The 26,514-nt window shown below is 44.6% G+C and overlaps 1 protein-coding gene across 2 annotated transcripts in view; it reads right to left on the bottom strand.

Annotated features, from left to right (window-relative positions):
* The window catches only part of LOC112260671 (tyrosine-protein phosphatase non-receptor type 13), a 73,494-nt gene that overhangs the window by 31,352 nt on the left and 15,628 nt on the right, over nt 1-26,514 (bottom strand). For both annotated transcript variants that reach the window (XM_042322351.1, XM_042322353.1), the window contains exons 7-10: nt 9,764-9,828; nt 9,191-9,352; nt 4,207-4,627; nt 3,907-4,028 (exon numbers count right to left, since the gene is read on the bottom strand). In XM_042322351.1, the coding sequence (XP_042178285.1) occupies nt 3,907-4,028; nt 4,207-4,627; nt 9,191-9,352; nt 9,764-9,828 (770 nt within the window). The remainder of the gene's footprint in view (nt 1-3,906; nt 4,029-4,206; nt 4,628-9,190; nt 9,353-9,763; nt 9,829-26,514) is intronic.

The raw sequence follows: 26,514 nt of genomic DNA, 5'->3' as shown, positions 1-26,514 counted from the left end.
TTGTTTAAAATATAATCTAAATATTATTTTGAAATGATCAGTAAGTGTAAAAACAAAAAAGCAATACATACCATAAAACTTTTTGACAAATTGAAAATGTATCATCTCGATATGTAATACTGTTAGGTTTATGTACTCTTGTTTGTATATTTCTGTTTTTGTATTTGTTTTGTTGATAATAATAATAATAATAATAATAATAATAATAATACAAAACACATTTTAACTTCTAAGGGCTAGACCCTTTTTTTCCCTCCATTTCCGCCTGGAAATGTTTTTGTTTTTTTGAGAGACCATCCTCTTAGAAATACAAGAGAAAGGTCATATTGAAAATGAGCTCCTTGGATGGAATTCCTATGCCTTCCACAGAGTGTCAGCAGTCTATGTTCAAAGTTTCAGGCTTGTAACTTCAAAAATGAATAAGAAATAATAGTTTTAGTTGAAGGACACAGTCTTAGAAATCCGTATTTGCATGCGTCATGAAGAAATTACGCAACTGCTAAAATTTCATAAATAAATATTATAGTTTGATTACATTTTAGGGTATCTGAGGGGTAAATAGAAATGTATTTAGACTTGTTGAAACAAAGTTTAGGGGTAGATTTTCGGATTCCTTTCTCTGCAAATTGAATGAGTGGATTACTCAAATCGATGGTGCCAACTAAACAGACTTTTTGGGATATAAAGAAGGATTTTATCTAACAAAATGACACTACAAGTTATAGCTGGGACCCTTTGGATGACAAATCAGAGGAAGATTTTTTTTTAAAGTAAGTGAATATTGAATCTTTATATGTAAATGTATGAAACCTGTGCCGGTGGAAAAATATGTTGATGTGGGGCGCCGTCTTTAAACAATCGCATGGCATGTTTTCGCTGTAATAGCTACTGTAAATCGGACAGTGCATTTAGATTAACAAGAATTTAAGCTTACATCTGATATAAGACACTTATATGTACCTAAATGTTTAAAATCCATAATATTTACAATTATTTATTTGAATTGTGTGCCCGCTAACGGGACACCGATCCTGATTAAAAAGCAGTCAGGCACCCAAGCTAACTTTCTAGCTACTTCCAGACCCAAGTGAGGGAACAGCTCACTGAACATTGCTCGCTATAGCAGAGCTGGTTAGGCTGTTATGTTATCCAGAGCGTTGGTAACTGCAACTGGATAAAGCACTATATAAACGTCAGTTAGTGCTAAATACGGCTGCTAGAATCCTGACCATATGTCACGGATGACTCGGAGGTGAAGGTAGGAATCAGGCGCAGAGAGCAGAGGTTTCACGGAAAAATGCACTTTGATCCGGCACAAAATGGTCATGCCCAAAACACAGGGCGGAAAACAGAAGCCAACCCAAACACAGGGTAACAATGGTCCGGAGCACAATAACACCTCCAATACAAGATGTGAACAAAATATAATCCCGCACAAACAAGGGCGGGGTACACAAGCTTAAATAGGAAAGCAATTCAAGAAATCACAAATAGGAACAGGTGCAACTCATAAGACTAAACTAACAGAAAAGGGAAAAAGGGATCGGTGGCGGCTAGTAGGCCGGTGACGACGACCACCGAGCACCGCCCGAACAGGCAGGGGAGCCAACTTCGACTGGAGTCGTGACACTAGAACCAATTTTTTAAAATCATATTACTCCTTTGCTAGCCTCCCTACACTGGCTTCCTGTTAAGGCAAGGGCTGATTTCAAGGTTTTACTGCTAACCTACAAAGCATTACATGGGCTTGCTCCTACTTATCTTTCTGATTTGCTCCTGCCGTACATGCCTGCACGTATGCAGCTGGAAGCAGGGATTTCTCCTAGAGCTCCATTTTAATGGAATGGTCTGCCTCTTTGTGGGCTATACTCGGCCTTGTCTCAGGATGGTAAGTTGGTGGTTGAAGATATCCCTCTAGTGGTGTGGGCGCTGTGCTTCGGCAAAGTGGGTGAGGTTATATCATGCCTGTTTGGCCCTGTCCGGGGGTATCATCGGATGGGGCCACAGTGTCTCCTGACCCCTCCAGTCTCAGCCTCCAGTATTTATGCTGCAGTAGTTTATGTGTCGGGGGGCTAGGGTCAGTCTGTTATATCTGGAGTACTTCTATTGTCTTAGCCGGTGTCCTGTGTGAATTTATGTATGCTCTCTCTAATTCTCTCATTCTCTCTCTCTGAGGTCCTGAGCCCTAGGACCATGCCTCAGGACTACCTGGCATGATGACTCCTTGCTGTCCTAAGTCCACCTGGCTGTGCTGCTGCTCCAATTTCAACTGTTCTGCCTGCGGCTATGGAACCGAGACCAGTTCACCGGACGTGCTACCTGTCCCAGACCTGCTGTTTTCAACTGTCTAGAGACAGCAGGAGCGGTAGAGATACTCTTAATGATCGGCTATGAAAAGACAACTGACATTTACTCCTGAGGTGCTGACTTGTTGCACCCTCGACAACTACTGTGATTATTATTATTTGACCATGCTGGTCATTTATGAACATTTGAACATCTTGGCCATGTTCTTTTATAATCTCCACCTGGCACAGCCAGAAAAGGACTGGACACCCCTCATAGCCTGGTTCCTCTCTAGGTTTCTTCCTAGGTTTTGGCCTTTCTAGGGAGTTTTTCCTAGCCACCGTGCTTCTACACCTGCATTGCTTGCTGTTAGGAGTTTTAGGCTGCGTTTCTGTACAGCACTTTGAGACATCAGCTGATGTAAGAAGGGCTATATAAATAGATTTGATTTGTTGATCATTGCTAGACAGCCATTTTCAAGTTATGCCATATATTTTCAAGATGATTCAAATCAAAACTGTAACTAGGCCACTCAGGAACATTCAATGTCGTCATGGTAAGTGACTCCATTGTATATTTGGCTTTGTGTTTTAGGTTTATTGTAAAAGCTGAAAGATGAATTTGTCTCACAGTGTCTGTTGGAAGCAGACTGATCCAGATATTCTTCTAGGATTTTGCTCATGCTAAGCTCTATTTCTTTTTATCCTAAACTCCCAAGTCCTTACTGATAACAAGCATACACATAACATGCAGTAGTGGAAAAGTACTAAATTGTCATACTTGCTTGAGTAAAAGTAAAGATACCTTAATACAAAATTACTAAAGTAAAAGTCACCTAGTAAAATACTATTTGAGTAAAAGCATTTGCAATAAGCATCACTGTACTGCTGTTTCCAAGTGCCCTAGAGAAAAAAGTGAGTGCAGATTTGTGACCGTGGTGGTTGTACCATTACTACATTGAAAACCGCTTGTCTCTAGCCCAAACTGTTCAGAATTTGTGACCCATATAATCTACGTTGCAGCTGGATGCATCTCAATTGGCGGGCCACATTTTACATGCATAAACCATCTTGTTTTAAAACTAATTGTAGGCTGTTAACACCTTGTTCAGTCATGTTACCTCAATAGGTAGCTAGCTAACCACCTGCCAACTTTCCCATTATATCCAAACATTTTGGGGCACAGAAAGAATGGAAATTAGAGATCAATGATCATAGCAATTAATGAATGACATATTTGCATGTTGTCACTCAGAACGTCACTGACATTCTTAAAGAGGCAGTGAACAATTTTCAATGTAATGCATCTCAATTGGAAACAGGTTTTTTACACTTTGTAATTTCAATGACAGGTATTTGTATCAAGATTTTAGCTTTTATAATAAACAAATGTCTTTACAGGGTTACATATTTGTTTCTAGGGCACAACATCTGTTTGAAAACTACAATAACTAGAATTATTATAGGTCCAATAAAGTCTCAATCAGCAAGAAATTGTATTTTCTGGTGCTCCTAAATTTTATGTGGTACTCCTAACTTTCTAAAGTTGGGAGCACCAGTGCCACCATTTATGTTATTTTATTTAGAGCTCTGTGAGTTTGTGTGTGGGTGTGTGTGTTACCTGTCCAGCCATGCCTTCTGTCAGGGCCTGCAGGCGGTGTGCGGGATGATGGGTAGGAGAGAGGTGGGGGGGAGAAAGGGGGGCATCCTCCTCTACATAAGGTACTGGGTCTGAAGTCAACTCTGGAATCAAACACACAGGCAAAATTACATACAGTATAACTCAATTATTTAAGTACATTTGGTTTAGGTTTGAGGACTTCAGATTGGAATATATACTTAGCTAAAAATACAACTTTTTAAGTATGAAACCCCCCCAACAAACATTAATTTGGGATTAACTGGCCCTCTTATATCTCACCAGGGGGAAGGTCCTCCTGCTTGACATCAGGTAAGGAGCAGGCAGCAGGTTTAGAGACAAGCTCTGCTTTATCCCCCATGTTGACTCCTTGGCAGGTCATCATATTTGACCCAGGACAAGGGAAAATATTTGATCCAGGACAGGAGGCCATATTGGATCCAGTACAAGGGGCCATATTTGATCCAAGACAAGAGGCCATATTGGATCCTGATCCAGGATAGGAGGCCGTATTTGACCCAGGGCAGGCGGCCATGTTGTCTCTAGGGCAAGAGGCCATATAGAAGAAACCATCAGTGCAGGGTGCTGTATTGGCCCGTCGTATGATGTCTCTACAGATGTTGAGCTGGACGTTTCCCTTTACCTTACGGAGGATATCCACCACCTTACTGTGGCTCAGACCTGATACTATTATCCCATTCACCTAAAACACATTGGAATATAACAATGACACATACAATGAGCTCCAAAAGTATTGGGACAGTGATACATTTGTGTTGTTTTGGCTCAGTACTCCAGCACTTTGGATTTGAAATGATACAATGACCATGAGGATAAAGTACAGACTATCAGCTTTAATTTGAGGGTATTTTCATCCATATCGGGTGAACAGTTTAGAAATTATAGCACTTTTTTGCATAGTCCCCCTATTTTAAAGTATTGGGACAAATTCACTTATATGTGTATTAAAGTAGATAAAAAGTTCCATATTTAGTCCCATATTCCCAACACACAATAGCTACATTAAGCTTGTGACTGTACAAAAGTGTTGGATGCAAAGTTACATTCATGTGGGAAGCTGCTTGTTACGGTTTTCTTCTGGTGAAAGAGAGGCGGACCAAAACGCAGCGTGGTTATCTTTATACATCTTTAATGAAAGATGAAAATATGAACAATTTACAAAAAAACTATAAATGTAACAGAAAACAGTCCTAACTGGTGCAACAAACACCACGAAATACCCAAAGAATATGGCTGCCTAAATATGGTTCCCAATCAGAGACAACGATAAACACCTGCCTCTGATTGAGTACCACTCTAGGCAACCATAGACTTTCCTAGACAACTCTACTAAACACAACCCCATAAATCTAATAAACCCCTAGACAAGACAAGACACATAAATCACCCATGTCACACCCTGGCCTGACCAAAATAATAAAGAAAACACAAAATACTAAGACCAGGGCGTGACAGTACACCCTCCCAAAGGTGCGGACTCCCGGCCGCACACCTAAACCCATAGGGGAGGGTCTGGGTGGGCGTCTGTCCGCGGTGGCGGCTCTGGCGCTGGACGTGGACCCCACTCCATCATAGTCTTTGTCCACCTCCTTAGCGTTCTTAGATTGGCGACCCTCCCCGTCGACCTTGGCCTACTAATCTTAACAAAGGGCCCCACTGGACTGAGGGGCAGCTCGGGACTGAGGGACAGCTCGGGACTGAGGTAGCTCGGGACTAAGGGGTAGCTCAAGACTGAGAGGACGCTCAGGACTGAGAGGGAGCTCAGGACTGAGAGGAAGCTCAGGCAGGTTGACGGCTCTGGCAGATCCTGGCTGAATGGCGCTTCTGGCAGATCCTGGCTGACTGGCGGATCCTGGCTGAATGGCGGCTCTGGAAGATCCTGGCTGACTGGCGGCTCTGGCAGATCCTGGCTGACTGGCGGCTCTGGCTGCTCCATGCTGACTGACGGCTCTGGCTGCTCCATGCTGACTGGCGGGTCTGGCTGCTCCATGCTGACTGGCGGCTCTGGGTGCTCCATGCTGACTGGCGGCTCTGGCTGCTCCATGCTGACTGCCGGCTCTGGCTGCTCCATGCTGACTGCCGGCTCTGGCTGCTCCATGCTGACTGCCGGCTCTGGCTGCTCCATGCTGACTGCCAGCTCTGGCTGCTCCATGCTGACTGGAGACTCTGGCGGCTCATGACAGACGGGAGACTCTGGCGGCTCATGACAGACTCTGGCGGCTCAGACTCTGGCGGCTCATGACAGACGGGAGACTGACAGACGGGAGACTCTGGCGGCTCATGACAGACGGGAGACTCTGGTGGCTCATGACAGACGAGAGACTCTGGCATGACAGACTGGACTCTGGCGGCTCATGACAGACGGGAGACTCTGGTGGCTCATGACAGACGAGAGACTATGGCAGCGCTGGACAGGCGGGAGACTCCGGCATCGCTGGCGAGGAGGAAGGCTCCGGCAGCGCTGGACAGGCGGGAGACTCCGGCATCGCTGGCGAGGAGGAAGGCCCCGGCAGCGCTGGACAGGCGAGGCGCACTGTAGGCCTGGTGCGTGGTGCTGGCACTGGTGGTACTGGGCTGAGGACACACACAGGAAGCCTGGTGCGGGGCGCTGCCACCGGAGGGCTGGTGTGTGGAGGTGGCACTGGATGGACCGGACCGTGAAGGCGTACTGGAGATCTTGAGAGCAGGGCTGGCACCAACCGCCCTGGCTGGATCTTCACCCTAGCCCGGCAGATGTGAGGAGCTGAGATGTAGCGTACCGGGCTAAGCACGCGTACTGGGGACACTGTGCGTTTCTACCGCATAACACGGTGCCTGACCAGTACCACGCCCGTCACGGTAAGCACTGCTAGGCGCACTGTAGCGCTGAGCTGGCACAGGACGTGCAAGGCTAGGGAGGTGCACAGGAGGCCTGGTGCGTGAGGCTGGCACAATCTTCACCAGCCGACTAGCACGCACCTCTGGACGAGTATGGAGAGCTGACCCAGGTGCCATCAAATCCCCGACACGCTCCGTCGGGCGAATTCCGTGCCTCATGCACCATCACAGCAACTCCCTCATAACTCTCTCCTCCAATTTCCCCATTAACTCCTTCACTGTCTCTGCTTCGCTCACCTCCAACACTGGTTCTGGTTTCCTCCTTGGCTCCTTACGATAAACAGGGGGAGTTGGCTCAGGTCTGACTCCTGACTCTGCCACACTTTCTCTTTGTGCCCCCCCAAATACATTTTTGGGGCTGACTCTCGGGCTTCCATCTGCGCCGCCGTGCTTTCTCCTCATACCAGCGCCTCTCCACTTTCGCTGCCTCCAGCTTTTCTTTGGGGCGGCGATATTCTCCTGGCTGTGCCCAGGGTCTTTTACCGTCCAATTCGTCCTCCTATGTCCATTCCTCTTTGCACAGCTCCTGCTGCCGCTGCCTGTCACCACGCCGCTTGGTCCTGTTGTGGTGGGTGATTGTTTCCTGTCTTTGTTGCACCAGTTAGGACTGTTGTCGGTTTTCTGTTACTTTTATTGTTTTTTTGTTGTAAATTGTTCGTATTTTCATCTTTCATTAAAGATGTATAAAGATAACCACGCTGCGTTTTGGTCCTCCTCTCTTTCACCGGAAGAATACCGTAACACTGCTATAGACCACCAAGTGCTAACAGTCAGTAGCTGGATAACATGTGTGAAATGCTTGACAACGTATGTGATATCAACAGAGAGGTATATTTTCTGGTTGATTTAAATAGACTGGCTTTTATCATGCTGCCCACTCAAGAAAAAGCTTCAAACTGTAATCAGTGCCTGCAACCTGGTTCACGTTATCAGTCAACCTACCAGGGTAGTTTCAAACTGCGCACGAATGAAATAATCAACATATAATCAATGTACTGATCACATCTTTACTAATGCTGCAGAAATGTTCTTGAAAGCAGTACACAGATCCATTGGATGTAGTGACCACAATATAGTAGCCATATACAGGAAAACCAAAGTTCCAAAGATTGGGCCTAATACAGTGTATAAGAGGTCATTCTTTTAAGTTTTGTAGTGATTCCTATGTTGTTGATGTAAAGAATATTTGTTGGTCTGTGGTGTGTAATGAGGAGCAAACAGACGGTGCACTTGACATATTTATGAAATTGCTTATCCCGGTTACTAAAAAGCATGCACAGATTAAGAAACTGTTAAATCCCTGTGGATTGATGAAGAATTGAAAAAGTGCATGGTTGAGAGGGATAAAGCAAAAGGAATAGCTTCACAACCGATTGGCAAACGTACTGCAAATTGAGAAATCATGTGACTAAACTGAATAAAAAGAAGAATCTACACTATGAAACAAAGATAAATGACAAAAAATAACAGTAAAAAGTTTCGGAGCACCTTCATAGATATTTTGGGGGAAAAAGGCAAACTCAGCTCCATCATTCATTGAATCAGATGGCTCATTCAATTCAAAACCAATTGATATTGCCAACTACTTTAATTATATTTCATTGGCAAGTTTTTCAAACGTAGGCATGAAATGCCAGCAACAAAAGCTGACACTACACATCCAAGTACATGTACAGTACTAGTCAAAAGTTTGGACACTCCTACTCATTCCAGGGTTTTTCTTTATTTTTTACTATTTTCTACACTGTATAATAATTGTGAAGACATCGACACTATGAAATAACACATATGGAATAATGTAGTAACCAAAAAAGTGTTTATATTTTATATTTGAGATTCTTCAAAGTAGCCACCCTTTTCCTTGCTGAATGGCGGATCCTGGCCGACTGGCGGCTCTGGAAGATCCTGGCTGACACAATACATTATTTACCATGAATTACTATTGGGTACAAAACAATTTGAAACACAAGCGAAACAAACAGCAAATGCATCCAACAAATTGTAGAGACACAAGCTTGATGTAGTCATTGCGTGCTTTGAATATGAGACCAAATACTTCACTTTTTACTATTTTTATACATATATAGTAAGTGAATTTGTCCCAATACCTTTGGTCCTCTAAAATTGAGGGACTACGTACAAAAAGTGCTGTAATTTCTCAAACGGTTTACCCAAAATGCACTTTAACCTCATAGTCATTGTATTATTTCAAATCCAAAGTGCTGGAGTACAGAGCCAAAACAAAAACAAAATGTCACTGTCCCAATACTTTTGGAGCTCACTGTATTTACTACAAATATATGAAAAGTAATGTTAGGACTCATAATCAGTTATTGATAAGTGTGTGTGTGTACGTGCTTGTGCGTACCTCGAGCAGTATGTCTCCCACTCTGAGCCGCCCGTCTTGGTGGGCCACGCCTCCAGTGCAGATCTTCTTCACTCTGAGCACGCTCCCATTGCATCCTCCAATCAGAGCAAAGCCCAGCCACCCTCCCTCTGGCTTATAGACATCTATCTGCAAGATACAGCTCTGATAGAGGGAAAGGGGGACGTTACAAATCCACTCATAAGGGGTCAATTCTAACTGCCACTTAAAGTCAAATTTGCACTAAGTCTCCCATTGATATCAATGCATGATTAAGTGAAAATTCAGTTTAGGAAGTTAGGCATTTCCCCATACCCCTTGTACCAAGACAGTACAAATATAAGTGCATTAAGCAATTCTCTGTCAACAGGCTGAAGTGAGCAGTGTTTGAGCAGTAAAATATGAATGCATTAATCAGGTGAAGAGAATGCCCACACAGCCCCCAGAGCCGAAAGCACAGATGACTCTAGCTTCAACCTGTGTCATCACTGAGAGAAAGAGAGATAGAGAGAGAGCGATAGAAAGAGAGATAATGAGAGCGAGAAAGAAAAAGAGGTAGACAGCGATATTACTTACATCTTGACCTGAGGTGACAGAGAGACGTGATCTGAATTTCCCAGTGGTCTCGGTCACGGCTTTAGCTGCAGAACAAACACAAAGAGACGGAACAAAATGAGACAGAGGAGAGCTTAAAAGACATCTCTGCAAGAACATAAAAGCTTTGCTATGTTATGTTATGTTATGCTATGTTATGTAAGTCCTATGGTCAACGCAAAGGCCAGTAGGGCAGGTAAGGTAATTGATAGCTACTGTTCCTCAACCCTGATCAACGTAACCAAATCTACTGAGAGGCAAAAGCTATTTGCAAAGTATTAGGAACAACCATCATTGATCAAATCAAATCAAACTTTATTTGTCACATGCACCCAATACAACAACAATACAACATGAAATGCTTACTTTACAAGCCCTTAACCAACAATGCAGTTTAACAAGGCTATATACAGCGGGTACCGGTACCGAGTCAATGTGCAGGGGGTACAGGTTAGTCAAGGCAATTTGTACAATTTGCTCGGCATTCAACACCATAGTACCCTCCAAGCTCGTCATCAAGCTCGAGACCCTGGGTCTCGACCCCGCCCTGTGCAACTGGGTACTGGACTTCCTGACGGGCCGCCCCCAGGTGGTGAGGGTAGGCAACAACATCTCCTCCCCGCTGATCCTCAACACTGGGGCCCCACAAGGGTGCGTTCTGAGCCCCCTCCTGTACTCCCTGTTCACCCACGACTGCGTGGCCATGCACGCCTCCAACTCAATCATCAAGTTTGCGGACGACACAACAGTGGTAGGCTTGATTACCAACAACGACGAGACGGCCTACAGGGAGGAGGTGAGGGCCCTCGGAGTGTGGTGTCAGGAAAATAACCTCACACTCAACGTCAACAAAACTAAGGAGATGATTGTGGACTTCAGGAAACAGCAGAGGGAACACCCCCATCCACATCGATGGAACAGTAGTGGAGAGGGTAGCAAGTTTTAAGTTCCTCGGCATACACATCACAGACAAACTGAATTGGTCCACTCACACAGACAGCATCGTGAGGAAGGCGCAGCAGCGCCTCTTCAACCTCAGAAGGCTGAAGAAATTCGGCTTGTCACCAAAAGCACTCACAAACTTCTACAGATGCACAATCGAGAGCATCCTGGCGGGCTGTATCACCGCCTGGTATGGCAACTGCACCGCCCTCAACCGTAAGGCTCTCCAGAGGGTAGTGAGGTCTGCACAACGCATCACCGGGGGCAAACTACCTGCCCTCCAGGACACCTACACCACCCGATGCTACAGGAAGGCCATAAAGATCATCAAGGACATCAACCACCCGAGCCACTGCCTGTTCACCCCGCTGTCATCCAGAAGGCGAGGTCAGTACAGGTGCATCAAAGCTGGGACCGAGAGACTGAAAAACAGCTTCTATCTCAAGGCCATCAGACTGTTAAACAGCCACCACTAACATTGAGTGGCTACTGCCAACACACTGTCAATGACACTGACTCTACTCCAGCCACTTTAATCATGGGAATTGATGGGAAATTATGTAAATATATCACTAGCCACTTTAAACAATGCTACCTTATATAATGTTACTTACCCTACATTGTTCATCTCATATGCATACGTTGATACTGTACTCTATATCATCGACTGCATCCTTATGTAATACATGTATCACTAGCCACTTTAACTATGCCACTTGGTTTACATACTTATCTCATATGTATATACTGTACTCGATATCATCTACTGTATCTTGCCTATGCTGCTCTGTACCATCACTCATTCATATATCCTTATGTACATATTCTTTATCCCCTTACACTGTGTATAAGACAGTAGTTTTTTTTTGGAATTGTTAGTTAGATTACTTGCTCGTTATTACTGCATTGTCGGAACTAGAAGCACAAGCATTTCGCTACACTCGCATTAACATCTGCTAACCATGTGTATGTGACAAATAAAATTTGATTTGATTTGATTTGATTTGATTTGATACATGTAGGTAGGGGTAAAGTGACTATGCATAGACAATAAACAGCAAGTAGCAGCAGTGTTAAAACAAATGGGGGGTGGGGAGTAGAACAGACTATGACTTGGGGGACTGGAGTCTTTGACAATTTTTTGGGCTTTCCTCTGACACCGCCTAGTATATAGATCCTGGATGGCAGGAAGCTTGGCAACAATGATGTGCTGGGCTGTATGCACTGCCCTCTGTAGCGCCTTACGGTCAGATGCCTAGCAGTTGCCATACCAGGCGGTGATGCAACCGGTGCTCTCGATGGTGCAGCTGTAGAACTTTTTGAGGATCTGGGGACCCATGCCAAATCTTTTCAGTCTCCTGGGGGGGAAAGATGTTGTCGTGCCCTCTTCACAACTGTCTTGGTGTGTTTGGATGATGATATTTCATTTGTGATGTGGACACCAAGGAACTTGAAACTCTTGACCCGCTCCACTTCAGCCCAGTGGATGAGAATGGGGGCCTGTTCGGCCCGCCTTTTCCTATAGTCCACAATCAGCTCCTTTGTCTTGCTCACATTGAAGGAGAGGTTGTTGTCCTGGCCTGACCTCCTCCCTGTAGGCTGTCTCATCGCTGTAGGTAATCAGGCCTACCACTGTTGTGTCGTCAGCAAACTTAATGGTGTTGGAGTCGTGTTTGGCCATGCAGTTGTGGGTGAACAGGGAGTACAGGGGGGAACTAAGCACAGACCCCTGAGTATTGTTGCCTACCCTTACCACCTGGGGCCGACCCGTCAGGAAGTCCAGGATCCAGTTGCAAGAGGGAGCTGTTTAGTCTAAGGGTCCTTATAGCTTAGTGATGAGCTTTGTGGGCACTATGGTGTTGAACACTAAGCTTTAGTTAATGAACAGCATTCTCACATAGGTGTTCCTTTTGTCCAGGTGGAAAAGGGCAGTGTGGAGTGCAATAGGGGCGTCAGGGTAGCCTAGTGGTTAGAGTGTAGGACTTGTAACCTGAAAGGTTGCAAGTTCAAATCCCTGAGCTGACAAGGTACAAATCTGTCGTTCTGCCCCTGAACAGGCAGTTAACCCACTGTTCCTAGGCCGTCATTGAAAATAAGAATTTGTTCTTCACTGACTTGCCTAGTTAAATAAAGGTTAAAAAATTAGAGATTGCATCATCTGTGGATCTGTTGGAGCGGTATGCGAATCAGAGGGGAGGTTACCCGGGATGATGCTGTTGATGTGAGTCATGACCAACCTTTCAAAGCACTTCATGGCTACTGACGTGAGTGCTACGGGGCAGGTTACCTTCGCTTCCTTTGGCACACAACCTTTGATGGTCTCCCTGAAACATGTAGGTATTACAGACTCGGTCAGGCAGAGGTTGAAAATGTCAGTAAAGTCACTTGCCAGTTGCTTTGAGTACACATCCTGGTAATCCGTCTGGCCCGCAGCTTTTTGAATGTTGACCTGTTTAAAGGTCTTGCTCACATCGGCTACCGAGAGCATTATCACACAGTCGTCCGGAACAGCTGGTGCTCTCATGCATGCTTCAGTGTTGCTTGCCTAAAAGTGGGCATAAAAGGCATTTAGCTCATCTGGTAGCCTCGTGTCACTGGGCAGCTCGCGGCTGGGTTTCCCTTTGTAGTCTGTAATAGTTTTCAAGCCCTGCCACATCCGACGAGCGTTAGAGCCGGAGTACTAGGATACAATCTTAATCCTGTATTGATGCTTTGCCTGTTTGATGGTTTGTCTGAGGGCGTAGCGGGATTTCTTATAAGAATTAGTGTCCCACTCCTAGCCTTTATCTTGATGCAGATGTTGCCTGTAATCCATGGCTTCTGGTTAGGATATGTACGTACGGTCACTGTGGAGATGATGTCGTCGTTGCACTTATTAATGAAGCCGATAACTGAGGTGCTATACTCCTCAATGCCATTGGATGAATCCTGGAAAAAAGTCCCGTCTGTGCTAGCAAAACAGTCCTGTAGCGTACCCTCTGCGTCATCTGACCACTTCTGTATTGAGCGATTCACTGGTACTTCCTGCATTAGGTTTTGCTTGTAAGCAGGAATCAAGAGGATAGAGTTATGGTCAGATTTGCCAAATGGAGGGCGAGGGAGAGCTTTGCATGCATCTCTGTGTGTGGAGTAAAGGTGGTCGAGAGTATTTTTCCTCTGGTTGCACATGTGACTTGCTGGTAGAAATGAAGTAAAAATGATTTAAGTTTCCTCGGCAACACTAGATGAGCATTTTCTTGTTTTTCTTATACAGCTGGTTGAGTGCAGTCTTAGCGCCAGCAACGATTTGTGGTGGTAAATAGACGGCTACAAACAATATTTGTAGATGAAAACTCTCATGGTAGATTTTGTGGTCTACAGTTTATCATAAGGTACTCTTCCTCAGGTGAGCAATACCTCGAGACTTCTTTATTATTAGACATCGCACAGCTGTTATTGACAAATACACACCCCCGCTCCTCATCTTATTCATAAGCAAAGGTACCATAACCAATGCAGACTTATAGTGAAACAAGATTAATCTAACACATACACTGTATCAATGCCTGTTTGACCTTGAAAATAGTTATATCCCTCCAGTCACAAAACAAAGCCTCTTCAAGAGCCACATTTCTTTTCATTTCAACAATATACAGTGCATTCGGAACGTATTCAGACTCCACTACTTTAATAACATTTTGATATGTTACAGCCTTATTAAATTGTTTTATTCCCTCATCAATCTACACACAATACCCCATAATGACGAAGCAAAACAGGTTTTTACATATTTTTGCAAATGTATTAACAATAAAATCTTGAAATAACACTTTAAGTATTCAGACCCTTTACTCAGTGCTTTGTTGAAACACCTTTGGCAGCTATTACAGCCTTGAGTCTTCTTGTTTATGACGCTACAAGCTTGGCACACCTGTATTTGGGGAGTTACTCCAATTCTTCTCTGCAGATCCTATCAAGCTCTGTCAGTTTGGATGGGGAGCGTTGCTGCAGTTATTTTCAGGTCTCTCCAGAAATGTTCGATCGGGTTCAAGTCAAATCAAATCAAATTTTATTTGTCACATACACATGGTTAGCAGATGTTAATGCGAGTGTAGCGAAATGCTTGAGCTTCTAGTTCCGACAATGCAGTAATAACCAACAAGTAATCTAACAATTCCAAAACTACTGTCTTATACACAGTGTAAGGGGATAAAAAATATGTACATAAAGATATATGAATGAGTGATGGTACAGAGCAGCATAGGCAAGATACAGTAGATGGTATCGAGTACAGTATATACATATGAGATGAGTATGTAAACAAAGTGGCATAGTTAAAGTGGCTAGTGATACATGTATTACATAAGGATGCAGTAGATGATATAGAGTACAGTATATACGTATGCATATGAGATGAATAATGTAGGGTATGTAACATTATATAAGGTAGCATTGTTTAAAGTGGCTAGTGATATTTTTTTACATCATTTTACATCATTAAAGTGGCTGGAGTTGAGTCGGTGTCAGTGTCAGTGTGTTGGTAGCAGCCACTCAATGTTAGTGGTGGCTGTTTAACAGTCTGATGGCCTTGAGATTGATGCACCTGTACTGACCTCGCCTTCTGGATGATAGCGGGGTGAACAGGCAGTGGCTCGGGTGGTTGTTGTCCTTGATGATCTTTATGGCCTTCCTGTAACATCGGGTGGTGTAGGTGTCCTGGAGGGCAGGTAGTTTGCCCCCGGTGATGCGTTGTGCAGACCTCACTACCCTCTGGAGAGCCTTACGGTTGTGGGCGGAGCAGTTGCCGTACCAGGCGGTGATACAGCCCGCCAGGATGCTCTCGATTGTGCATCTGTAGAAGTTTGTGAGTGCTTTTGGTGACAAGCCGAATTTCTTCAGCCTCCTGAGGTTGAAGAGGCGCTGCTGCGCCTTCTTCACAATGCTGTCTGTGTGAGTGGACCAATTCAGTTTGTCTGAGATGTGTATGCCGAGGAACTTAAAACTTGCTACCCTCTCCACTACTGTTCCATCGATGTGGATAGGGGGGTGTTCCCTCTGCTGTTTTCTGAAGTCCACAATCATCTCCTTAGTTTTGTTGACGTTGAGTGTGAGGTTATTTTCCTGACACCACACCCCGAGGGCCTTCACCTCCTCCCTGTAGGCCGTCTCGTCGTTGTTGGTAATCAAGCCTACCACTGTTGTGTCGACCGCAAACTTGATGATTGAGTTGGAGGCGTGCGTGGCCACGCAGTCGTGGGTGAACAGGGAGTACAGGAGAGGGCTCAGAACGCACCCTTGTGGGGCCCCAGTGTTGAGGATCAGCAGGGTGGAGATGTTGTTGCCTACCCTCACCACCTGGGGGCGGCCCGTCAGGAAGTCCAGTACCCAGTTGCACAGGGAGGGGTCGAGACCCAGGGTCTCGAGCTTGATGATGAGCTTGGAGGGTACTATGGTGTTGAATGCCGAGCTGTAGTCGATGAACAGCATTCTCACATAGGTATTCCTCTTGTCCAGATGGGTTAGGGCAGTGTGCAGTGTGGTTGAGATTGCATCGTCTGTGGACCTATTTGGGCGGTAAGCAAATTGGAGTGGGTCTAGGGTGTCAGGTAGGGTGGAGGTGATATGGTCCTTGACTAGTCTCTCAAAGCACTTCATGATGACGGAAGTGAGGGCTACGGGCGGTAGTCGTTTAGCTCAGTTACCTTAGCTTTCTTGGGAACAGGAACAATGGTGGCCCTCTTGAAGCATGTGGGAACAGCAGACTGGTATAGTGATTGATTGAATATGTCCGTAAACACACCGGCCAGCTGGTCTGCGCATGCTCTGAGGGCGCGGCTGGGGATGCCGTCTGGGCCTGCAGCCTTGCGAGGGTTAACACGTTTAAATGTCTTACTCACCTCGGCTACAGTGAAGGAGAGTCCGCATGTTTCCATTGCATGCCGTGTCAGTGGCACTGTATTGTCCTCAAAGCGGGCAAAAAAGTTATTTAGTCTGCCCGGGAGCAAGACATCCTGGTCCGTGACTGGGCTGGTTTTCTTCTTGTAGTCCGTGATTGACTGTAGACCCTGCCACATGCCTCTTGTGTCTGAGCCGTTGAATTGAGATTCTACTTTGTCTCTGTACTGACGCTTAGCTTGATTGATAGCCTTGCGGAGGGAATAGCTGCACTGTTTGTATTCGGTCATGTTACCAGTCACCTTGCCCTGATTAAAAGCAGTGGTTCGCGCTTTCAGTTTCACGTGAATGCTGCCATCAATCCACGGTTTCTGGTTAGGGAATGTTTTAATCGTTGCTATGGGAACGACATCTTCAACGCACGTTCTAATGAACTCGCACACCGAATCAGCGTATTCGTCAATGTTGTTATCTGACGCAATACGAAACATATCCCAGTCCACGTGATGGAAGCAGTCTTGGAGTGTGGAGTCAGCTTGGTCAGACCAGCATTGGACAGACCTCAGCGTGGGAGCTTATTTTTTTAGTTTCTGTCTGTAGGCAGGGATCAACAAAATGGAGTCGTGGTCAGCTTTTCCGAAAGGGGGGCGGGGCAGGGCCTTATATGCGTCGCGGAAGTTAGAGTAACAATGATCCAAGGTTTTTCCACCCCTGGTTGCGCAATCGATATGCTGATAAAATTTAGGGAGTCTTGTTTTCAGATTAGCCTTGTTAAAATCCCCAGCTACAATGAATGCAGCCTCCGGATAAATGGATTCCAGTTTGCAAAGAGTCAAATAAAGTTTGTTCAGAGCCATCGATGTGTCTGCTTGGGGGATATATACGGCTGTGATTATAATCCAAGAGAATTCTCTTGGTAGATAATGTGGTCGACATTTGATTGTGAGGAATTCTAAAATCAGGTGAACAGAAGGATTTGAGTTCCTGTATGTTTCTTTCATCACACCATGTCTCATTAGCCATAAGGCATACGCCCCCGCCCCTCTTCTTACCAGAAAGATGTTTGTTTCTGTCGGCGCGATGCGTGGAGAAACCCGCTGGCTGCACCGCCTCCGATAGCGTCTCTCCAGTGAGCCATGTTTCCGTGAAGCAAAGAAAGTTACAGTCTCTGATGTCCCTCTGGAATGCTACCCTTGCTCGGATTTCATCAACCTTGTTGTCAAGAGACTGGACATTGGCGAGAAGAATGCTAGGGAGTGGTGCACGATGTGCCCGTCTCCGGAGTCTGACCAGAAGACCGCCTCGTTTCCCTCTTTTTTCAGAGTCGTTTTTTTTGGGTCGCCGCATGGGATCCATTCCGTTGTCCTGTTTGAAAGGCAGAACACAGGATCCGCGTCGCGAAAATCATATTCTTGGTCGTACTGATGGTGAGTTGACGCTGATCTTATATTCAGTAGTTCTTCAGTAATGAAACTTCCAGTAATGAAACCTAAGATGACCTGGGGTACTAATGTAAGAAATAACACGTAAAAAAAAAAAACTGCATAGTTTCCTAGGAACGCGAAGCGAGGCGGCCATCTCTGTCAGCGCCAGAAGTCCAAGTTCTGGCTGGGCCACTCGGGGACATTCAGAAACATGTCGATTTTTTTTTTTTACACCTTTATTTAACTAGGCAAGTCAGTTAAGAACACATTCTTATTTTCAATGACGGCCTAGGAACGGTGGGTTAACTGCCTTGTTCAGGGGCAGAACGACAGATTTTTACCTTGTCAGCTCGGGGATTCGTTTTCGCAACCTTCCGGTTACGAGTCCCAACGCTCTAACCACCTGCCTTGCACTCCACGAGGAGCCTGCGTGGCAGACTGACTAACTGTTACGCGAGGGCAGCAAGAAGCCAAGGAAGGTAAGATGCTAGCTAGCATTAAACGTATCTTATAAAAAACAATCAATCTTAACATGATCACTAGTTAATTACACATGGTTGATGATATTACTAGTTTATCTAGCGTGTCCTGCGTTGCATATAATCGATGCGGTGCATGTTAATTTCTCATCGAATCACAGCCTACGCCAAACGGGTGACGATTTAACAAGTGCATTTGCAAAAAAAGCACTGTCGTTGCACCAATGTACCAAACCATAAAACATCAAAGCCTTTCTTTAAAATCAATACACAAGTATATATATTTTTTAAACTGCATATTTAATTAATTTTGCCTGCTAACATGAATTTCTTATAATTGGGGAAATTGTGTCACTTCTCTTGCGTTCCGTGCAAGCAGTCAGGGAATATGCAGCAGTTTGGGCCACCTGGCTCATTGCGAACTGTGTGAAGTCCATTTATAAAGACCGTAATTAATTTGCCAGAATTGTACACAATTATGACATAACGTTGAAGGTCATAACATTGAAGGTTGTACAATGTACCAGCAATATTTAGACTTAGGGATGCCATCCGTTAGATAAAAGACGGAACGGTTCCGTATTTCATTGAAGGAATAAACGTTTTGATTTTGAAATGATAGTTTCCGGATTAGACCATATTAATGCAGTAGCAGTTCAGACGTCTTTTGTCCTCGTCTTGTCGTGTCCCGTATATATATTTACAACTTTTTTCACATACATTTTTTAAAATTTTCCATAAACTCATCTTCAAAACACTCTCCTGCAACCCGCCTCACCAATTTATATTTATAAAAAATTATTATTTACATCAAATCTGTAATCCTCCAAGAAGCTAGCCAGAAACTCCAAGAAGCTAGCCAGAAACCAGCCAGGAGCTAGCCAGAAGCTAATCCAGAAGCTAATCAGAAGCTAGTTCAGAAGCTAGTTAGCTTCTTTACTGGCAAATCGTTAGTATTCAGCTAACCATTGTTTGTGGTCATCAGCTATCCTTTAGCTCGAAAATCTATCGGCAGTTTTGTACGGCGCAGCACAGCGCCGCTCGGAACGGAACATACCGGACCAATTTTTCTCTCCATGTCCCTGGATTTCAACCGCTAACTCTGGACATTCATACCTGGATCTCACAGCTAGCTAGCTGCTTTCCGTGTGACTATCGGCTTTCGTCGATTCCGGAGCAAACATCAATTATTCCGGAGCTAGCCAGCTGAAGAGTTCCATCAATCACTCCTGGGCTGCAGTCACCTACCCGGACCCGTTTTACTGCCTACGCGGAGCCCCACCGGGGGCCTTCACAACTGGACTGCCGACGTTATCTACCCGAAGGAGTTATCCGGCTGACTCCTCCGTCGCGACGTTACCTGAACGCCCATCTGCGGCCTGCTAACCGTTAGCTGTCTTATCGGCTGCTATCTGAATAGACAATCAGACAATTTATTTTTATTATTTTTTCTTCTTGGGCCTCTATAACTATATCTATTGTTTTTTTTTTGTTGTTGTGTGATTTGGATTAATCCCCTCTACCACACGGAACCCCACTAATCTACTGACGGAACGCAAGAGGTGGCTAATAACAGACCTCCATCCTATGCCAGCTTGCTACCGATGGCCTGGCTAGCTGTCTAAATCACCGTGACCCCCAACCAACCTCTCCACTCACTGGACCCTTTTGATCACTCGACTAAGCATGCCTCTCCTTAATGTCAATATGCCTTGTCCATTGCTGTTCTGGTTAGTGTTTATTGGCTTATTTCACTGTAGAGCCTCTAGTCCTGCTCACTATACCTTATCCAACCTATTAGTTCCACCACCCACACATGCAATGACATCTCCTGGTTTCAATGTTTCTAGAGACAATATCTCTCTCTTCATCACACAATACCTAAGTTTACCTCCACTGTATTCACATCCTACCATACCTTTGTCTGTACATTATACCTTGATGCTATTTTATCGCCCCCAGAAACCTCCTTTTACTCTCTGTTCCAGACGTTCTAGACGACCAATTCTTATTGCTTTTAGCCGCACCCTTATTCTACTCCTCCTCTGTTCCTCTGGCGATGTAGAGGTGAATCCAGGCCCTGCAGTGCCTAGCTCCACTCCTATTCCCCAGGCGCTCTCTTTTGACGACTTCTGTAACCGTAATAGCCTTGGTTTCATGCATGTTAACATTAGAAGCCTCCTCCCTAAGTTTGTTCTATTCACTGCTTTAGCACACTCTGCCAACCCAGATGTTCTAGCTGTGTCTGAATCCTGGCTTAGGAAGACCACCAAAAATTCTGAAATTTTTATTCCAAACTACATTTTCAGACAAGATAGAACTGCCAATGGGGGCGGTGTTGCAATCTACTGCAAAGATAGCCCGCAGAGTTCTGTCCTACTATCCAGGTCTGTACCCAAACAATTTCAACTTCTACTTTTTAAAAATCCACCTCTCTAAAAACAAGTCTCTCACCGTTGCCGCCTGCTATAGACCACCCTCTGCCCCCAGCTGTGCTCTGGACACCATATGTGAACTGATTGCCCCCCATCTATCTTCAGAGCTCTAGCTGCTAGGTGACCTAAACTGGAACATGCTTAACACCCCAGCCATCCTACAATCTAAACTTGATGCCCTCAATCTCACACAAATGCCCTCAATCTCACACCTACCAGGTACCTCCACAAAGCCTTAAACACGGGCACCCTCATAGATATCATCCTAACCAACTTGCCCTCTAAATACACCTCTGCTGTCTTCAACCAAGATCTCAGCGATCACTGCCTCATTGCCTGCATCCGTAATGGGTCAGCGGTCAAACGACCTCCACTCATCACTGTAAAACGCTCCCTGAAACACTTCAGCGAGCAGGCCTTTCTAATCGACCTGGCCGGGGTATCCTGGAAGGATATTGATCTCATCCCGTCAGTAGAGGATGCCTGTATATTTTTTTTAAATGCCTTCCTAACCATCTTAAATAAACATGCCCCATTCAAGAAATTTAGAACCAGGAACAGATATAGCCCTTGGTCCTCCCCAGACCTGACTGCCCTTAACCAACACAAAAACATCCTATGGCGTTCTGCATTAGCATCGAACAGCCCCCGTGATATGCAGCTGTTCAGGGAAGCTAGAAACCATTATACACAGGCAGTTAGAAAAGCCAAGGCTAGCTTTTTCAAGCAGAAATTTGCTTCCTGCAACACTCAAAAAGTTCTGGGACACTGTAAAGTCCATGGAGAATAAGAACACCTCCTCCCAGCTGCCCACTGCACTGAAGATAGGAAACACTGTCACCACTGATAAATCCACCATAATTAAGAATTTCAATAAGCATTTTTCTACAGCTGGCCATGCTTTCCACCTGGCTACTCCTACCCCGGTCAACAGCACTGCACCCCCCACAGCAACTCGCCCAAGCCTTCCCCATTTCTCCTTCTCCCAAATCCGTTCAGCTGATGTTCTGAAAGAGCTGCAAAATCTGGACCCCTACAAATCAGCCGGGCTAGACAATCTGGACCCTTTCTTTCTAAAATTATCTGTTGAAATTGTTGCCACCCCTATTACTAGCCTGTTCAACCTCTCTTTCGTGTCATCTGAGATTCCCAAAGATTGGAAAGCAGCTGCGGTCATCCCCCTCTTCAAAGGGGGGGACACTCTTGACCCAAACTGCTACAGACCTATATCTATCCTACCATGCCTTTCTAAGGTCTTCGAAAGCCAAGTTAACAAACAGATTACCGACCATTTCGAATCTCACCATACCTTCTCTGCTATGCAATCTGGTTTCAGAGCTGGTCATGGGTGCACCTCAGCCACGCTCAAGGTCCTAAACGATATCTTAACCACCATCGATAAGAAACATTACTGTGCAGCCGTATTCATTGATCTGGCCAAGGCTTTCGACTCTGTCAATCACCACATCCTCATCGCAGACTCGACAGCCTTGGTTTCTCAAATGATTGCCTCGCCTGGTTCACCAACTACTTCTCTGATAGAGTTCAGTGTGTCAAATCGGAGGGTCTGCTGTCCGGACCTCTATGGGGGTGCCACAGGGTTCAATTCTTGGACCGACTCTCTTCTCTGTATACATCAATGATGTCGCTCTTGCTGCTGGTGAGTCTCTGATCCACCTCTACGCAGACGACACCATTCTGTATACTTCTGGCCCTTCTTTGGACACTGCACCCTCCAGGCAAGCTTCAATGCCATACAACTCTCCTTCCGTGGCCTCCAATTGCTCTTAAATACAAGTAAAACTAAATGCATGCTCTTCAACCGATCGCTACCTGCACCTGCCCAACATCACTACTCTGGACGGCTCTGACTTAGAATACGTGGACAACTACAAATACTTAGGTGTCTGGTTAGACTGTAAACTCTCCTTCCAGACCCATATCAAACATCTCCAATCCAAAGTTAAATCTAGAATTGGCTTCCTATTTCGCAACAAAGCATCCTTCACTCATGCTGCCAAACATACCCTTGTAAAACTGACCATCCTACCAATCCTCGACTTTGGCGATGTCATTTACAAAATAGCCTCCAATACCCTACTCAACAAATTGGATGCAGTCTATCACAGTGCAATCCGTTTTGTCACCAAAGCCCCATATACTACCCACCATTGCGACCTGTACGCTCTCGTTGGCTGGCCCTCGCTTCATACTCGTCGCCAAACCCACTGGCTCCATGTCATCTACAAGACCCTGCTAGGTAAAGTCCCCCCTTATCTCAGCTCGCTAGTCACCATAGCATCTTCCACCTGTAGCACACGCTCCAGCAGGTATATCTCTCTAGTCACCCCCAAAACCAATTCTTTCTTTGGCCGCCTCTCCTTCCAGTTCTCTGCTGCCAGTGACTGGAACGAACTACAAAAATCTCTGAAACTGGAAACACTTATCTCCCTCACTAGCTTGAAGCACCAACTGTCAGAGCAGCTCACAGATTACTGCACCTGTACATAGCCCACCTATAATTTAGCCCAAACAACTACCTCTTTCCCTACTGTATTTAATGCATTTATTTTGCTCCTTTTCACCCCATTATTTTTATTTCTACTTTGCACATTCTTCCATTGCAAATCTACCATTCCAGTGTTTTACTTGCTATATTGTATTTACTTTGCCACCATGGCCTTTTTTTGCCTTTACCTCCCTTATCTCAACACATTTGCTCACATCGTATATAGACTTGTTTATACTATATTATTGACTGTATGTTTGTTTTACTCTATGTGTAACTGTGTCGTTGTATGTGTCGAACCTGCTTTGCTTTATCTTGGCCAGGTCGCAATTGTAAATGAGAACTTGTTCTCAACTTGCCTACCTGGTTAAATAAAGGTGAAATAAAAAATAAAAAAATGACCAAAGGCTCGTATTTATTTGTGTTATTATGTTATAATTAAGTCTGATTTGATAGAGCATTCTAACTGAGCGATGGTAGGCAGCAGCAGGCTCGTAAGCATTCATTAAAACAGCTCTTTCGTGCGTTTGCCAGCAGCTCTTCGCAATGCTTCAAGCATTGCGCTGTTTATGACTTCAAGCCTATCAACTACCGAGATTAGGCTGGTGTAACTGATGTAAAATGGCTAGTTAGTTAGCGGGGTGCGCGCTAATGGTGTTTCAAACATCACTCACTGTGAGTCTTGGAGAAGTTGTTCCCCTTGCTCCGCAAGGGCTGTGGCTTTTGTGGAGTGATGGGTAACGATGCTTTGAGGGTGGCTTTTGTCGATGTGTTCCTGGTTCGAGCCCAGGTAGGGGCGAGGAGAGGGACGGAAGCTATTCTGTTACACTAAAGTGCCTATAAGAACATCCAATAGTCAAAGGTATATGAAATACAAATGGTATAGAGAGGAATAGTCCTATAATTCCAATAATAACTACAACCTTAAATAACTACAACCTGGAAATATTGAAGACTCATGTTAAAAGGAACCACCAATTTTCATATGTTCTCATGTTCTGAGCAAGGAACTTAAAACGTTAGCTTTTTTTTTTTTTACATGGCACACTTTTACTTTCTTCTCCAACACTTTGTTTTTGCATGATTTAAACCAAATTGAACATGCTTCATTATTTATTTGAGGCTAAATGGATTTTATTGATGTTAAAATAAGTGTTCATTCAGTATTGTTGTAATTGTCATTATTACAAATATATATTTTTTTTTAAATCGGCCAATTAATTGGTATCTGCTTTTTTTGGTCCTCCATTAATCGGTATCGGCATTGAAAACTCATAATTGGTCGACCTCTAGAGTGGAATATTATCTTGCACCTGTCTCTATGCACTTAAATAGCAAATGGAGGACGCTTTTCCCGTGGTTCATTTTCATGCCAGTCTGGTAGGCTATACTCATGTTGTAAAGACAAGCAATGTGCTTCATATTAGGAAAGTCTAGATTTTTGTTATAGTGTCGACACCATATAAATAATTATATTGAATATATATTGTACTTACCTGCAGTATAGTATGATTGGTATTCATGTGTGCATGGTTATTATTTGCATTAGCATTGACTGTGACCTTTCCCCTTTGATGAGGTCATCACCCACAGTCGAATCTGTAAAAGGTGACTATCACATGTTGAGTGGGCTGTATCGTTTTGCTATATTGGTAACATTTGTACATGGCTGTACACCTTTTATTTCTTAGGTTGAAAATAAAGGAAAGTAATATAGAAATGCGTGTGGGCATTCCTTGTCAAGTTACTACATCTTTTTGGCGACAAGGATAAAACTTGATCAGCATCTGCAGGGCGATGGGCTAGCTAAGAAACAGTGGATGCAGTCAGTTAGCCTAATGAGCAACGGAGAGTAGCCGCTGCTGGAGGGAAATGCCTATGGTGACAATCAGTAGCAAGTTGGCAATGTTAGGGACTATCACTGAGTTTGTGGAAGAGAACGAGGACTGGACGGAATATGTGGAAAGGTTGGGACACATTCTTTGGGAAAATGGAATTACAGATGAGGCTAAAAACAGTGCTCTATTCTCTTGAGTGTGAGTGTGGCTAAAACCTACAAGCTAATGGGGAATTTGGCTACCCCACAGAGACAGGGAGAAATTCCCTTTGTGGATCTAGTTGCTCTCATTCAGACTCATCACAATCCAAAGCATCCAGTGATTGTCCAGAGGTTCAAGTTTAAATAACATTTTCGGAAACAGGTCAGTCTATTGCTAACTTTGTTGCTGAATTACGTGAACTCTCTGAACATTGTGAGTTTGGAGCTATGTTAGAGGACATGCCCCGTGACAGATTAGTCTGTGGCATTACTGAGGACCGTATACAGTGCCATTTGCTGGGGAAAGCCACACTGACTTTCAAGAGAGCATGGGAAATATCTCAAGGGATGGAGATGGCCGCTAGTAATGCTGAAGATATATATTTTTTAAAGGCCAACAGTGGAAGTGGTGCAGTGCATCAGGTGAGAAAAAAAGAGGCATCGGGAAAAAGTGGAATGTTTCAGATGTGGGGGAACACATTATGCATAACGTCTGACTGGCACACATACAAAATCCATGTCTCAATTGTATCAAGGCTTAAAAATCCTTATTTAAACGGTCTCCTCCCCTTCACCTACACTGATTGAAGTGGATTTAACAAGTGACATCAATAAGGGATCATAGCTTTCACCAAGATTCACCTGGTCTATGTCATGGAAAGAGCAGGTGTTCCTAATGTTTTGTACACTCAAGTGTATAATATTACAAAGGCAGACAGTAATTAAAGTGCAGCTTACCTCTGACATTCTGCTTCCCTGATGCCAGAGTGTGTGACATCACTCGGTTGATGTCAACACAGGGTTTGACGGACAACTTTGAGAGCCAATGGAACTAAAGGTTTTGATGACAAGCTATTTTGAATACATTTCATTTGGCATGGGGTCGTGAAACGTTCATACAGACATAAAGGGTGTAAAGACATAAAGGGTGTAAGAATACTTAAAGGGCTGGACACGGGCCGCACCGAAAAAACGCATTGTTGCCAATTAAGTGGTTAGTTTTGCTAGATTCTTAAAATGTGTACGCACTGT

Source organism: Oncorhynchus tshawytscha, linkage group LG01 (genome assembly GCF_018296145.1).
Source record: "Oncorhynchus tshawytscha isolate Ot180627B linkage group LG01, Otsh_v2.0, whole genome shotgun sequence".
NCBI classification, from domain to species: Eukaryota; Metazoa; Chordata; class Actinopteri; order Salmoniformes; family Salmonidae; genus Oncorhynchus; species Oncorhynchus tshawytscha.
This window is presented reverse-complemented; position numbering and strand designations above follow the sequence as displayed.